The following is a 14062-nucleotide window of genomic DNA, read 5'->3' on the forward strand; positions in this document are numbered from 1 at the left end:
ATTCTGAATACAGACCAAAGAACATTATTTTTTATTCCATTTTTATTATTTCATTTATGTTTTCTTTTGCAACATGGCTAATGGTGAGAAGAGCCCGGGGAGATGAATAAGGAAGTAGAGGCAAGAAGTAGAAATTAACTGTTTTGGAGGAATTTGGCAGAGAAAAGGAGAAGAGTTATATAGGACAGTAGCTTGAAGAGATCATGGGGTCATTTGAAAGGTTTATTAAGAAAAAGGGTATTTTCAGGCAATTAAGAAGATATTAAGAGATTAAGAACAAGGAATGAGAGAAGTAGAGGGAGAAAGAAGAAAGTTGGAGAACAGAATTAATGAGAAAACCCCCTTGGAGGGGATGAGGTCAAAAACACAGCAAGCAGAAGAAATAACCCTGACAATGTGAAGTATAACTTTTTTCTCAAGTACTTCCATAGCAAATGAAAAGAATAAGATTGGTTGGTCAATCAGCTCACATTTTTAAACACATACCTTGTATCAAACACTGGCTTATAAGATTAAGATACAAACAAAGGCAAAAACAAAACTGCTCTCAAGGACCTCAAAGTCTAATAAAGGAGACAACATACATACAAACACATCCCAAACAACAAAAGGAAGGCACTAGAATAAAGGGGAAAGTTTTATAAAAGATGGAATTTGGACTGGGATTTAAGAAAAGTCAGGAGATGAAGATGGAGGACAGAAATCCAGATATAAGATTCAGAATTGCAAACAAGAGTTAAAGATGGATCACCAATGAACAGCCAGGAAGTCAGCATCACTGGACCACAGAGTATCTGGATGGACTGTTAAGAGTATAAGATCAAAAGAGTAGAAAAGGGCCAGTAATGAAGTATTTTGAAGGCCAAAAAGAGAATTTTATAATTTTTCCCTGAAAGTAACAGGAAAAACTGAAAGTGACTGAATAGATGGTTGATATCATCATATCAAGTTCAGTATAATCAATTTTACAAGTAAGCAAAAGATGGATTGGAGTAGAGAGAAATGAGGCTAGAAGATTAAACAAAATGCTAGTACAATAGTCAGTTGTGGGAAGATATGAGCCTGAGCCAAGATGTTAACACTGTCAAAAAGGGAAAAGGGATATATAAAGAGTAATGTTACAAAGATAAAATCAAAAGAACTTTGGCAATGACTAGAAGGATGGTAGTGCCTTACAGAATAAAAGAGATTAAGAAGAGGTAATTTAAGATGTCGATGGAGTTGGAGATGGAAGGACTAGGAGTCAGCAGAGAGAAGTTATCATTAATATGATAACTGAATCCAAGGAGGCTAAAGTGATTATCAAGCAAAATAGCATAGTAGAAGAGAACCAAGAACAGAGCCCAGTAGGTCATTCAACTGTAGCAAATGTGATCTAGATATAGTCCTAACCAAGGAGACTGAGGAGAGATCAGATACATAGAAGACAACTAGGAGAAAACAGTATTACTACAAGAAAGTGTTACTAACCTAGAAAGAAATGAATATCAAGGAAGAGGATGCAGAGAAGAAATAACAATGAGGACTTAAAAATGATCAGGAGATTTAGCAATTAAGAGATCACTGGTTACTCTGAAGACAACAGTTTCGATTTAATGAGGCCGAGAAACAGACATAGAATAGAGTAAGAGGTACCCCAGGGGAAAAAAGGAGAGGAAAGGATGAGAGAATGGGAGGGGGAGGTTGTGGGTGATAGAAAAGAAGAAAGATTGTAGCAGAAGGTAATTACTTTTGAGGAGGGACAGAGTGAAAGGAGAGAGAGAGAGAGAGAGAGAGAGAGAGAGAGAACGAGAACAAAACAATTGGGGGTGAGGAGGAATAGGATGGAGTGAAATACAGCTAGCAATAGCTAATGTAGGGAAAAATACTGAAGTAACTTCTCAGAAGGACTTATGATAAAGAATTTGATCCATCCCAAAGATAGTTGATAGTATTTCAATTCAGATGGAAGAACACTCCCCCCCACACTTTATTTTTCTTGAGGTTTCTCTACTTTTGTAGGGGCAGAGAGGGATTATGTTAACTACTATTATTGTAGTAATGTAAAAAAATAAAATATGAAAATAAAATCTAGAATCCTCAAAAAAAATGAAGAGAGTAAGAGGAAAGGAAGTGGAAACCTGGATCAAAAGAAAGTCTTCTCAAGGAGTTATTCAAAATATGGAAGCAAGAGATAAAAGACAAAAGGTATTGGGAATGAATGGATATGTGTCAGTTTTTGATAACAAGGGCTGATGTGGGTGTGTTAATAGGAATAAGAACAAAGTCAGAGAGTGAGATATGATAGAGAAAATAATCTGCTGCAAGAATGTAGAAGAATTTGCCTTGGCAAAGAGAACAGCCACTTTCTCAAGAGATAGGGCTAAAAGAGAAGAGAGTTGCAGAACGTATCTGAGTGGTGTGAGATGAGGATGAGGTTAAAAGAGGAAACTCTCCTCAAAAGGCCTCAAGGAAATAAAGGATGTCCTAAAAATCTTAATGCAAGTTTAGAAGCTTAAAACTACACTAAGACATTGGGATAAATCAAGGTGAGATGAGAGGGAAGGAGGTAAGGAAGGAAAAATGGAGATAAAATAAGTCATCTGCATAATGATGAAAAGGTTTGGAAAAACTGCTATGGTACATGGAACAATGAGTCAGCTAAGGTTTTATAAAAGCATTGCCTTGACCCATTGGAAGGACCAGTTGATATCATATAACAAATTTGTAGTAGACACAAATAACATAGCTACATGATTTTCTCTTAATTTCATTAAGCAGCACATGAGTAGGAGAAAAGGCAATGAAAGGCGGCAGAAATCTAAGACTGAAGCATGGTAGGGCAGGATTTTAAATAAGTTAAAGGTGCAAAGGATGTAAGGGAAGAGAATGAATGAATTGAAGCTAAGAAGATTTTTGAGGTAGAGAAGTGAAGTAATGAGGGTGGTTCTAGTATAGGCAGACTTGGTTTTTCTCAACAATCACACAGTACACTATCATTTTCTATATGTGCTCTAATCACATTTTATTACATAGTACACAATTAAGGTTATATCTGCAAAAGTCTCATTATAGACTGAGATCATGGTCTATTGAAATTTTATATCACCTCTGGTACTTAGTAGAGATCAATGAAGTAGAAATGAGGAGGAGAAGGATAAATAAATGAATATATAAACAGATAGATAAAGAGAGACAAACAGTGGTTTCTCTAAGCAATGAACACTACTCACCTGGAATCTGTGAACCAACTCCAAGGATTGGCTATCATTTTGATCAGCTTCCAGGATGACATCAGTCAGTTTGTGTATGATCACATCCAGTGGACCCTGTTCCTCAATTGGTCTGCTAAGGTTCAACTAAAGAAATTAAAGAGAGAAAGGAAAATTATTTCAGTCTCTAAAGCAGTCAGACCATTGAAAAGCACTTATTGAGTATCTACTATACACTAAATCCTATGTTAATCATTGAGAAAGCAAATACAATGAATGAAACATTTCTATATACAAAAAGTTTTGAATACTAATGGAGACAAGTATGTATACTTATATACATGATGTTGAAGAGACCAAAAAGATTTCATGCATAAAGTGATGCTTAAACTGCATCTTGAAGGGATGAAAGCTGCAGTATGAGAGGTCACAGTGGGTATTCCAGACATAAGGAATAGCTAATATAAAAGCACAGAAAAGGGAGATGGTACCACGTCAAATGAAAGAACAGAAAGGTCAAACTGATTGGATCACACTGGAAAGATATGTTGGAACCAGGTCGTGTAAGTCTTGAAAAGCTAAACAAAGGAATTTACATGTTTTCTTTAGAAGCAGTAGGAAGGACAGCTAGGTGCACAGTAGACACTTGAAATTTAGTAGCTGTGTAATCTTGGGCAAATCATTTACCCTAATGTCTTGCAAATAAGAAAGACAAAAACAAAAACAAACAATAAGTTAGTCGCTGGAGTTTACTGAGGAGACCAAACATGGTCAGAGGTACACATGAGGAAAATCACTATCAGAATAGAATGGAGAGCATCCATTCCTATTAAAAACACTAGAGAGTGTAGGAATAAATGGACTGTTCCTTAAAATAATTAGCAGTATCTATCTGAAACCATCAACAAGCATTATACTCAATGGGGAGAGGCTAGAGGCATTCCCAATAAAATCAGGGGTGAAACAAGGGTGCCCATTATCACAACTACTATTCAATATTGTATTAGAAATGTTAGCATCAGCAATTAGAGAAGAAAAAGGAATTAGAATTGGGAAGGAAGAGACAAAACTCTCACTCTTTGCAGATGACATGATGATCTACCTAGAGAATCCCAAGAAATCATCTAAAAAACTACTGGAAACAATTAGCAATTTTAGCAAAGTTGCAGGTTAAAAAATAAACCCTCATAAATCCTCAACTTTTCTATATATGTCTAGCAAGAAACAGCAGGAAGAGCTAGAAAGAGAAATCCCATTCAAAGTAACCTCATACAATATAAAATATTTGGGAGTCTATTTGCCAAGACAGACTCAGAATCTTTTTGAAAACAATTATAAAACACTTCTCACACAAATTAAATTAGATTTAAATAACTGGGCAAATATCAACTGCTCATGGACAGGTAGAGCTAATATAATAAAAATGACAATTCTACCAAAACTAAACTACCTGTTTAGTGCCCTACCAATCAAAATTCCAAAAAATTACTTTAACGAGTTAGAAAAAAATTGTAAGTAAATTCATATGGAGAAATAAAAAGTCAAGAATTGCCAGGAGCTTAATGAAAAAAAGTGCAAAATAAGGTGGCTTAGCCCTACCCGATCTAAAATTATATTATAAAGCATCAGTCATAAAAACTGTTTGATATTGGCTAAGAAATAGAGTGGTGGACCAGTGGAATAGACTAGGTGTAAAAGCAGGAGATGATTATAGTAATCTGTTGTTTGAAAAACCCAAAGAGTCTGGCCATTGGGATAAAAACTCCCTCTTTGATAAAAATTGCTGGGAAAATTGGAAGTTAGTATGGAATTAATTTAGATTAGACCAACACCTCACACCCTTTACCAAGATAAGATCCAAATGGTTACAGGACATAGACATAAAAAAACAATACTATAAGCAAATTAGAAGATCAAGGACTAGTCTACCTGTCAGATCTATGGAAAGGGCAACAGTTTATGACTAAGGAAGAGTTGGAGAATATCACTAAAAACCAATTAGATGATTTCGATTATATTAAATTAAAAAGCTTTTGCACAGATAAAACCAATGTAACCAAGATCAAAAGAAATGTAGTAAATTGGGAAACAATCTTTACAACTAATGATTCTGACAAAGGACTCATTTCTAAAATATACAGAGAACTGAGTCATATTTTTAAAACAAAAAGCCATTCCCCAATTGACAAATGTTCAAAGGATATGCAAAGGCAATTTAGAGATGAGGAGATCAAAATGATCCATAGTCATATGAAAAAATGCTCTAAATCATTAATTATTAGGGAAATGCAAATTAAAGCTTCTCTGAGGTACCACCTCACACCTCTCAGATTGGCCAGTATGACCAGGAAGGATAATGATCATTGTTGGAAGGGATGTGGGAAATCTGGGACATTATTACACTGTTGGTGGAGCTGTGAACTCATCCAACCCTTCTGGAGAGCTATTTGGAACTATGCCCAAAGGGCAACAAAAATGTGCATACCCTTTGACCCAGCAATACCACTACTGGGTCTATACCCTGAAGAGATGAGGAAAAAAGGGTAAAAACATTACTTGTACAAAAATATTTATAGCAGCCCTGTTTGTGGTGGCAAAGAATTGGAAATCCAGTAAATGTCCTTCAATTGGGGAATGGCTTAGCAAACTGTGGTATATGTATGTCATGGAACACTATTGTTCTATTAAAAACCAGGAGGGACGGCATTTCAGGAAAACCTGGAGGGATTTACATGAACTGATGCTGAGTGAGATGAGCAGAACCAGAAAAACACTGTACACCCTAACAGCAACATGGGGGTGATGTTCAACCTTGAAGGACTTGCTCATTCCATCAATGCAACAATCGGGAACAATTTTGGGCTGTCTGCAAAGGAGAGTACCATCTGTATCCAGATAAGGAGCTGTGGAGTTTGAACAAAGTGCAAGGACTATTCCCTTTAATTTAGAAAAAAAAAACAGATAGCTTATTGTCTGATCTTGTTACCTCTTAGACTTCTCTTCAAGGATATGATTTCTCTCTCATCACACCCAATTTGGAACAAGGTACAACATGGAAACAAAGTAAAGACTGACAGAGTGCTTTCTGTGGGGGGGAGGGGGGAGGGAAGCAAGATTGGGGGAAAAATGTAAAACTCAAATAATATCTTTAATAAAAATAAATTTAAAAAAAAAGAATAGAATGGAGAGGAAATCTGGAGTCAGACAGATTAATAGGAAGCCACTGAATTAATCTAAGTAATAGGTAAAGAGGGCCTGAATTAATCTTGTAGCTGTAAAAGAATAGAGAAGGGGCAGAATTTTAGACGGGGACAAAGACAGAGAGAGACAAATGAAAAGATGGGCAGACAGGACAAACAGAAATACAGAAACTGGATCTTCAATTTCACTGTTGATGGGAAACTGACAAATGAACAAAGTTCTCCTAATACAAGTCAGCATCTTCTAGATCTAGCATGATAAAAATTTTATTAAACTATCTATAGAGTCAATGGCTACTCATTGTCCTCTAAAAACATCTTTTATTTAAATAAGACAATGGAGTTAAATGACTTGCCCAAGGTCACACAGCTAAGCAATTATTAAGTGTCTGAGACTGATCTGAACTCTGTTCCTCCTAACTCCAGGGACAGTGCTCTATCTACTGCACCACCTAGCTGCTCCTAAATACACCTTAATTCAACAAAAAAACATCTTGAAGAGATCCTGCCTTCTATTTTATTGTGGACAAATAAAAGCTAGTACTGTGATATTATATCTTATTATTTTATTATATATATAATATCGTATAATTATCTATTATAGAGCTCTTGAAGGCTTGCAAAGTAAAAATACACACAATCTTATAAGATTCTCATAGTGATCCTGTAAGGTATAGACATACCTTATAATCCCCATTTTACAGAGAAGGAAACCAAGGCTGAGAGGGAGCAAAGGACTTCTGAAAAGTATAAATTTTGAATCAACATTTAATATAAGTGCCCAATAAATCCCTATTAAATTGAATCTGATATAAATGGTTTCTCAAGCCCTTAATAAAGGTTTGTTGAGATGGATCATTCTTGATTCCAATCTAGCTCTAGATCCACTAAGGAAAATCGACTCACTGTATCAACATAAGGAAATGTAAACTATATTATACTGGCTCCCATTTATGAAAGTTTCTTTTATTTCACCATCTAATCTTGTTTTTAAAACTAAAGAAACTGAGGTAACACAGGAGTAATTTGTAAAACTAGGATTCCAGTCTAGGTCCAAATTTAATACTTTATAATAAACTATGTAGGGATGGTTCATATTGAGTGGAAAATTTTTCTCTGAAGTAATCTTAAGGATATCATAAATCATTCCACAGCCTCAGATTCCTCCTCTGTCAAATAAATGAACTGTGCCAGATGTCATTTAAGATTTACTTGATCTTTACAATAACCCTGTGAAAAAGGTGGTGTACCACAGTATTATTACTGTCATTTCACAGATAAGAAAATCAAGACTGATATACATCAATGAGCAACTTATTAAGGGCCACATCTGTGATTCCTTTTCCTGTGAATGGATGGGTAAGAGCAAGCTGCTAGGGGCGGTCATTCTGTTTTAGGACTGGCTCTTTCTCAATCTACCTTACTCCAACTCTACAAATTCCCAAAACTAGAGAAGAAAAGTAAAGCAACATGGACAAGGGATATAAGGCCGCTAAAGGAAGAATGTATGCTCTGGACAAGAATGCTTCCTGCATAGGCTCTGATAGGTGTCTTAGAAGTCTAGGATAGCATACTCAAATGAGGTAGGCCAGGCTACAAATGAGAACTGAATCACCAGGACAGCATAGAGAAATGTTTTTCTAGGGGCCCATTTCTTTTTTCTTTTTTTTTGCAATGCAAATGGTATTGAAGTAGCTTGCCCAAGGCCACACAGCTAGGTAATTATTAAGTGTCTGAGGCCACATTTGAACTCAGGTACTCCTGACTCCAGGGGCAGTGCTCTGTCAACTGTGCCACCTAGCCGCCCCTAGGGGACCCATTTCAATACTTCCCTCTTATTTTGGACATTTCCAAAATTAAACTTTATAGTGTTCTTTTGACAAACTTAGAAGAATTGGGTGTATTCATCTCTCAGAACTTATCTCTTCGCTTTCCAGATGCAGGCTAAGGATGAGGGGAAACAGGCAGCTTCAACCATTTGGATTTGTGCTCCCTTGGAATTTGCCTAGCACAGTGTAGACCTGACAACCAAGGGCTGTTTAGAAAATAGGCTCTTCGTGTTCCAGTATGATTCTTGAAAGGTAAACATTTTAGATTTGGAAGCTGTCCACCTCCCTTTGTGTATTTTCCAAGCATTTTCAATGCCAATAAAACTCTTTCATAAGAAAAGAAACTTGGGACACCAGTGGATTTATCTATGTTGAAAAGTCAGAATTTCTCCTCCTTATACATGGGGAAATATATGGTATGCTAAAATATATTTAAAAAAATTTTTTTTAGGTTTTTTGCAAGGCAAATGGGGTTCAAGTGGCTTGCCCAAGGCCATACAGCTAGGTAATTATTAAGTGTTTGGGACCAGATTTGAACCCAGGTACTCCTGACTCCAGGGCTGGTGCTTTATTCACTGCGCCACCTAGCTACCCCTATTTTTTTTTAATTTGACCTGTGATTTAAGTAATAACAGAGATTATGCCAGTATCTTGGTGTGTGAGAGGATATGTCTAAACTAAGTCTCTTACCAAGACCTATCCATTTTTTTCTCATAGTGTTCCAAAAAGGTTTCTTTCAGTTTGTACTTCTACCTATTCTGAAGTCAAGATCAGAGGATTGAGATCTGGAAAGAACCCCAAAGAGCACACAATCCAAACCCTTCATTTTATAGGAGAAAAAACTGGCACCACACAAGGAATCATGAAAGGCCAAAGTCAGTATCTTTCCCACCTTCAAGGTAAAATAATCTCCTTATAGAAAACACTTAGTAGAACTAGGGCCATAATGGGGCCTTGAAAAATCATCTTGTGACCTCCTTTTGAAATAAAATTTAGAGAGGTTTCAAGATTTTCAAATCCCTTTACAGACATTACATTTGATCCACTGGCATCAATTACTCAGGTTTTCTCATACCTTTACATTTTACAAACTGAGGCCCAGAATTATTTAACTCTATGCAGAGAACATTCCCTCCACTACATCCACCTGAAAAGATTGTGGTGAGGATCAAGTAAGATGAAAGTACCTGGAACTTAGTTGGCACCATAAAAATGTCAACTATAAAAAATCCTTTTGTGCTTCCTTTTACCCAAGCCCTTCATGTTCAAGTGTAAATTCCTTTAAACTTCTTTGTATCCCCCCTTTGTATGCCATAGGCATAGGACTTCAGATAGTAAGATATTTTAAAATCTGCATTGAATTCAAGCTTCCAGAAAAAAAAAATTGAGATTTAGATAATGAAAGGGATTTATAGTTTCATTACAAAAAAACCAAACCTTTCTGATTACAAATGATAAAATTCAGACCCATATAAGGAAAATGACTTATTCAAGGTCACACAGCTCATCAGTGACAAAAGTTAGGAATTGAGCTCATGTATCCTTTTCCAAGCCTAGACATATCCTCTCACACATCAAGGTACTGGCGTGGCTGTAGCTAGAACCCAAGTATAATCTCTGTTATTACTTAAATCACAGGCCAAGTTTTAAAATATATTTTAGCATACCATATTTCCCCATGTATAAGACACATCCTTTTCTGAAAAATTTGGGGTCTAAAAACTGGGAGTGTCTAATACAATGGTTGTAGATTTTTTTTTACTTGCATTTCCCACTTTTTCAAGCTTGTAGTCTTTGTGTTCATTGTTTCACCTTTGTTACTGATATATTAGGTTATTTTTTGCCATATTCTGCCCAGAAATGACTCAGAAAAGATTTTCATACAGTGCTGAATTCAAGTTAAAGGTAATCCAGTTTGCAAAAGTGAATGGAAATCACGCTGCTAAACCTCAGTTTGATCCTCTTCCATTTGAGAAAACAATCCAAGACTGGTCACAAGAAAAAGAAACTACTGAAAACACACTGGCAGAAGAAGGTCATGAGAGGTAAGTCAGCAAAGCCACCTGATGTAGAGAGAAGATAAGGATTGAAGAACAAAGGGCCATTGGAATTCCCATATCTAAAAAGATGGTTCAGCAAGAGGCAAGAAGAATTACTGATGAAAAAGAAGTGATTGATTTCAAAGGAGGATACAAGTGGTGCTTCAGGTTCATGATGCAATAGACTAAGCCTGTGTCCACACACCAGACTTGTCCAAAATATGCCTGAAAGCCATGAGCAAAAGATCCTTGAATTTCATGATGAATAAAACTTGAGTTCAATAACTTTATGTAATGCATTTTTTTCAAATTTCAGGCCCCAAAATTAAGGTGCATCTTCTATATGGGAGTGTCTTTTACATGGGGAAATACAGTATATTTTTTCACTGCACAGATATGTGTGTGTATACACATATGTATATGTTATACATATGTTATATATTAAATAAACCATCTGCAAATATTTTTCCAAGCTCTTGACTGCTAAGTCGATTATCGATGAGAGCATCCACAGCCCTCAGTGATACCAGTAAGACAAATCTCATTTTACTAACACTATTTTTTTTTGCAGGAAATAAATTAATTATTTTTCTAGCTGCATGCAACAATAGTTTTCAACAATCAATTTTTGCAAGTCTGAGTTTTACATTTTTTGTCCCACTCTTCCATTCTCTTTCCCTCCTCCTTCCCCATAGAAAGCAATCTAATATAGGCCATATAAGTATAATCATGCTAAACATAGATCCATATTAATCATATTGTGAAAAAAGGATCAAATCAAAACCATGCATATATTTGTCATGTCGGAAAAATTTGCTCTATGTACCTTGCTTAGACACTAAATGCTGCTAGAGGGATTGCTTTAAGGAACACAAATGCAGAGTTTAATCAACAGAGCAAGAGACAACTAACCATGGGCTCAACGCTGCAATTTATTCATCTTCATGAAAGGAAGCTATTTTGAAAACCCTGAGAATATTTCACAGACTTAGTATCTTCAAGAACAAACCTCTTATCTGGCAAGGGTCAGTTTTCTTCTAATCACCTTTCACATAAACTTCCCCTACTCCCCCCCCCCCAACTCCCTGGATTTCCAGAGATTTCCCTGAACTTCCACTGCCTCCTAATTATCTTTTTCTACTTCAGGGGTCTTAATTTTCAACTTCTGAGAACCAATCTAGACTCTCAAATGAACAGGTTGCTGCTGTGTCAAATGAAAGGATTAGAGAAAGCTACATTTTCAGGGTGGGTTTGCTGAAGATGCTCTGCTGAGCAGGCAGAATAATAAACTACTGTTGGTTGGGTGACCGACCACAAATCCAATTCACACTTGAGACTAGCTGTTCAAGAAAGAAGTAAAGTGCCTGAAATATTTCTGAAATTAATTTCTACTTTCAAAAACAATAATAAATTTGCAAGGACAGGCAGGTGGTGTTGCATGACTGCATTCCCTGGTACTGGATAGGCTGAAGCAGAAAAGTCCTGTGAGCAGGTAGAAGCTTCCATGGTGATAAACAGTGGGAGGGGGCCCATGAGTGAATAAACATCACAGTTTAAATGCTCACTGAAACATGAGTATAATGGAAACATTAACACTGTTCCTTCACCTGAGCTACGAACAAGACATTACCACTTTTCTCTGTTCAACATATAATATTAAAAATAATGATGCTGTTGGTGACAGTGGTGATGATGATGATAGAAAGTGACAAAATGAGATAACTTACAACTTTACAACTCTTTGCAAACTTTAATTCTTATCTAAATGCTATTGCTATTATCATCATCACCAAAGATGTCAGAGAAAAAGCTCCATTCCTTTGGAGCTTTAAGGTTTGCAAAGAGCTGTGGTTCTCATTTTGTAGCTCCCTAACTCCCAAACATATTCTTTTGCTCTTCTATTATTTTATTTACTAAGGAATCAAAGGATGCTTGAGTGGATTCTCATTATACAGAGGAGGAAATAAGATCCAGAAATCGGGTGACTAGCCCAGGGTGACAAAAGGGATGAATTTTTAAAACTAGAACAGATTTGTTAATATACGTTCAGCTCTCCAAATTCAACCAATGACTGAGTAGCAACAGGATATGTGACAAGTATTTATGGGAGAAAGAGTTCAGAACCAGGTGAGAGAGTCTTTGAAGTCAAAGGGGACTTAACAGATAAAAGACAACCTCTATGAACTGGATTTAATGGAATATCAGAGCAATTCACCAGGGAATGCCTGGTAAAGAATCAAAGAGATGAAATGAACTTAGGGGTCTCACCTACTTCCAACTCTAGAAACTGAAGCTGAACAATATTGTACTTTAGTCACTTGGGTTATTATACTGAAAAGAAATACACATTGCATTACAAAAACGGGAATATATTTTCCCAAGTTTTCACAGGCAGTCTTCACAAGAATCCTGCTTCAATGCAATAACTATGAAATGGAGACTACAGGATTTGTTACCAGAGGAATACAATTGGTTATGGCCAATTCCATCAAGCTGGAAAGAGTTTGATTACGGTTGTGGCACCAAGCATGTGAGAATCTGAGAACTAGTTAAGAGATATATAACAAAAAAGTAAAGGGTATATTGACCCACCCATATGCAGGCAACACACACTCACTCACCCTTTGCAAAGATTTTTGTTTTGATTGTTTTTTAAATAATGTACAGGCAGTAGCTGTGGTAAAATTTCATTTTTGAGGTTTCCTACAAGCTGGCACTTTGCTGCCCTCCACAAGTCAAAAATAAATGATCTAAAAGCTAAAGTGAAACAGGGGAGTTATTCAGCAGTTCTGAAAGAATGATTAAATAACTATGAATGCCTTTCTCTGTAACTTGGTACAGTACCCTAGCAAATAGTAAATGCCTGGTAAGTGGACAAGTTAGTAAGTGAAACAAGGTTACCAAGGGCAGTAAGAACCCATTTATGTACATGACAATTCCACTAAACTGTGGGAGGGTAGTAGAGATGGAGCTGATCATAAGCCATCTATCTGGAAGGCATTAAACACTATTTTTTGCCATATGACAAGCAGCATTTATTTATATTAATGAAGCTGATTGAGTCTAGATTGTCTCTTCAGGGATCTTGACTTTCTTTATCATGGAGATACAGACTACAACCCTTTAAGAAAACAAACTCTCTTCACACTGCAGTCAACATGATAATGATGCTCTCCAAACTTAGGTGGGTATTTGGACAAGAGACATGAAATCCGTGATAGGCCTGTTCTACAGGGTTTTCAGAGATTCATGGATTTAGAATTGCCAAGACCCTTGGATGTCTATTCTGACCCCTCATTCTACAAATGGATATACTGAAGCCTACAAAGGTAAAGTGGAATAAGGCTCAAGACCACACAAAGCTGTATTTACAAATGCTAATAGCTGAGCCCCAATGCCTCTTTCTATTTGTAATGTGACTTTTTTTTGAACTTGGAAGAACTTGTCAGAATTTTGCAAAGGGGGGGAAAGAACATCACCACCAATTTCCTGTAACTATTCCCACACCAGATACACACTCCTTCATACAAAGATCCTCTTCAGGCAGCTAAAGGGTTATAGAAAGAGCTGGGCCTGGAAGTCAAATTCAGACACTTGCTATCTGACCCTGGGTAAGTCCCTTAAGCTCACAGTCTCATCTCCTCATCTATAAAATATGGATATCACCAATCATCTAAGTTCCTTGAAGGATCATACGAACTAACATGTAAAAGTACCTGACAAAACTTCAAGGGCAGGGTAAATATTAACTATTATATTACCATTGGTTATTGTTGTTGTTGTTGTTGTTGTTTCTATATATT

General features: G+C 36.4%; 1 protein-coding gene across 2 annotated transcripts in view; it reads right to left on the reverse strand.

Moving 5' to 3' along the window:
* ITPK1 (inositol-tetrakisphosphate 1-kinase) overlaps nucleotides 1–14062 on the reverse strand; it is a 359936-nt gene that overhangs the window by 132767 nt on the left and 213107 nt on the right. For both annotated transcript variants that reach the window (XM_074235440.1, XM_074235439.1), the window contains one exon: nucleotides 3213–3338. Coding sequence is in view for 1 of the 2 variants with exons in the window: in XM_074235439.1 (XP_074091540.1) it covers nucleotides 3213–3338 (126 nt within the window). In the remaining variant the exon portion in view is untranslated. The remainder of the gene's footprint in view (nucleotides 1–3212; nucleotides 3339–14062) is intronic.

This window comes from Macrotis lagotis, chromosome 4 (assembly GCF_037893015.1).
Source record: "Macrotis lagotis isolate mMagLag1 chromosome 4, bilby.v1.9.chrom.fasta, whole genome shotgun sequence".
NCBI classification, from domain to species: domain Eukaryota; kingdom Metazoa; phylum Chordata; class Mammalia; order Peramelemorphia; family Peramelidae; genus Macrotis; species Macrotis lagotis.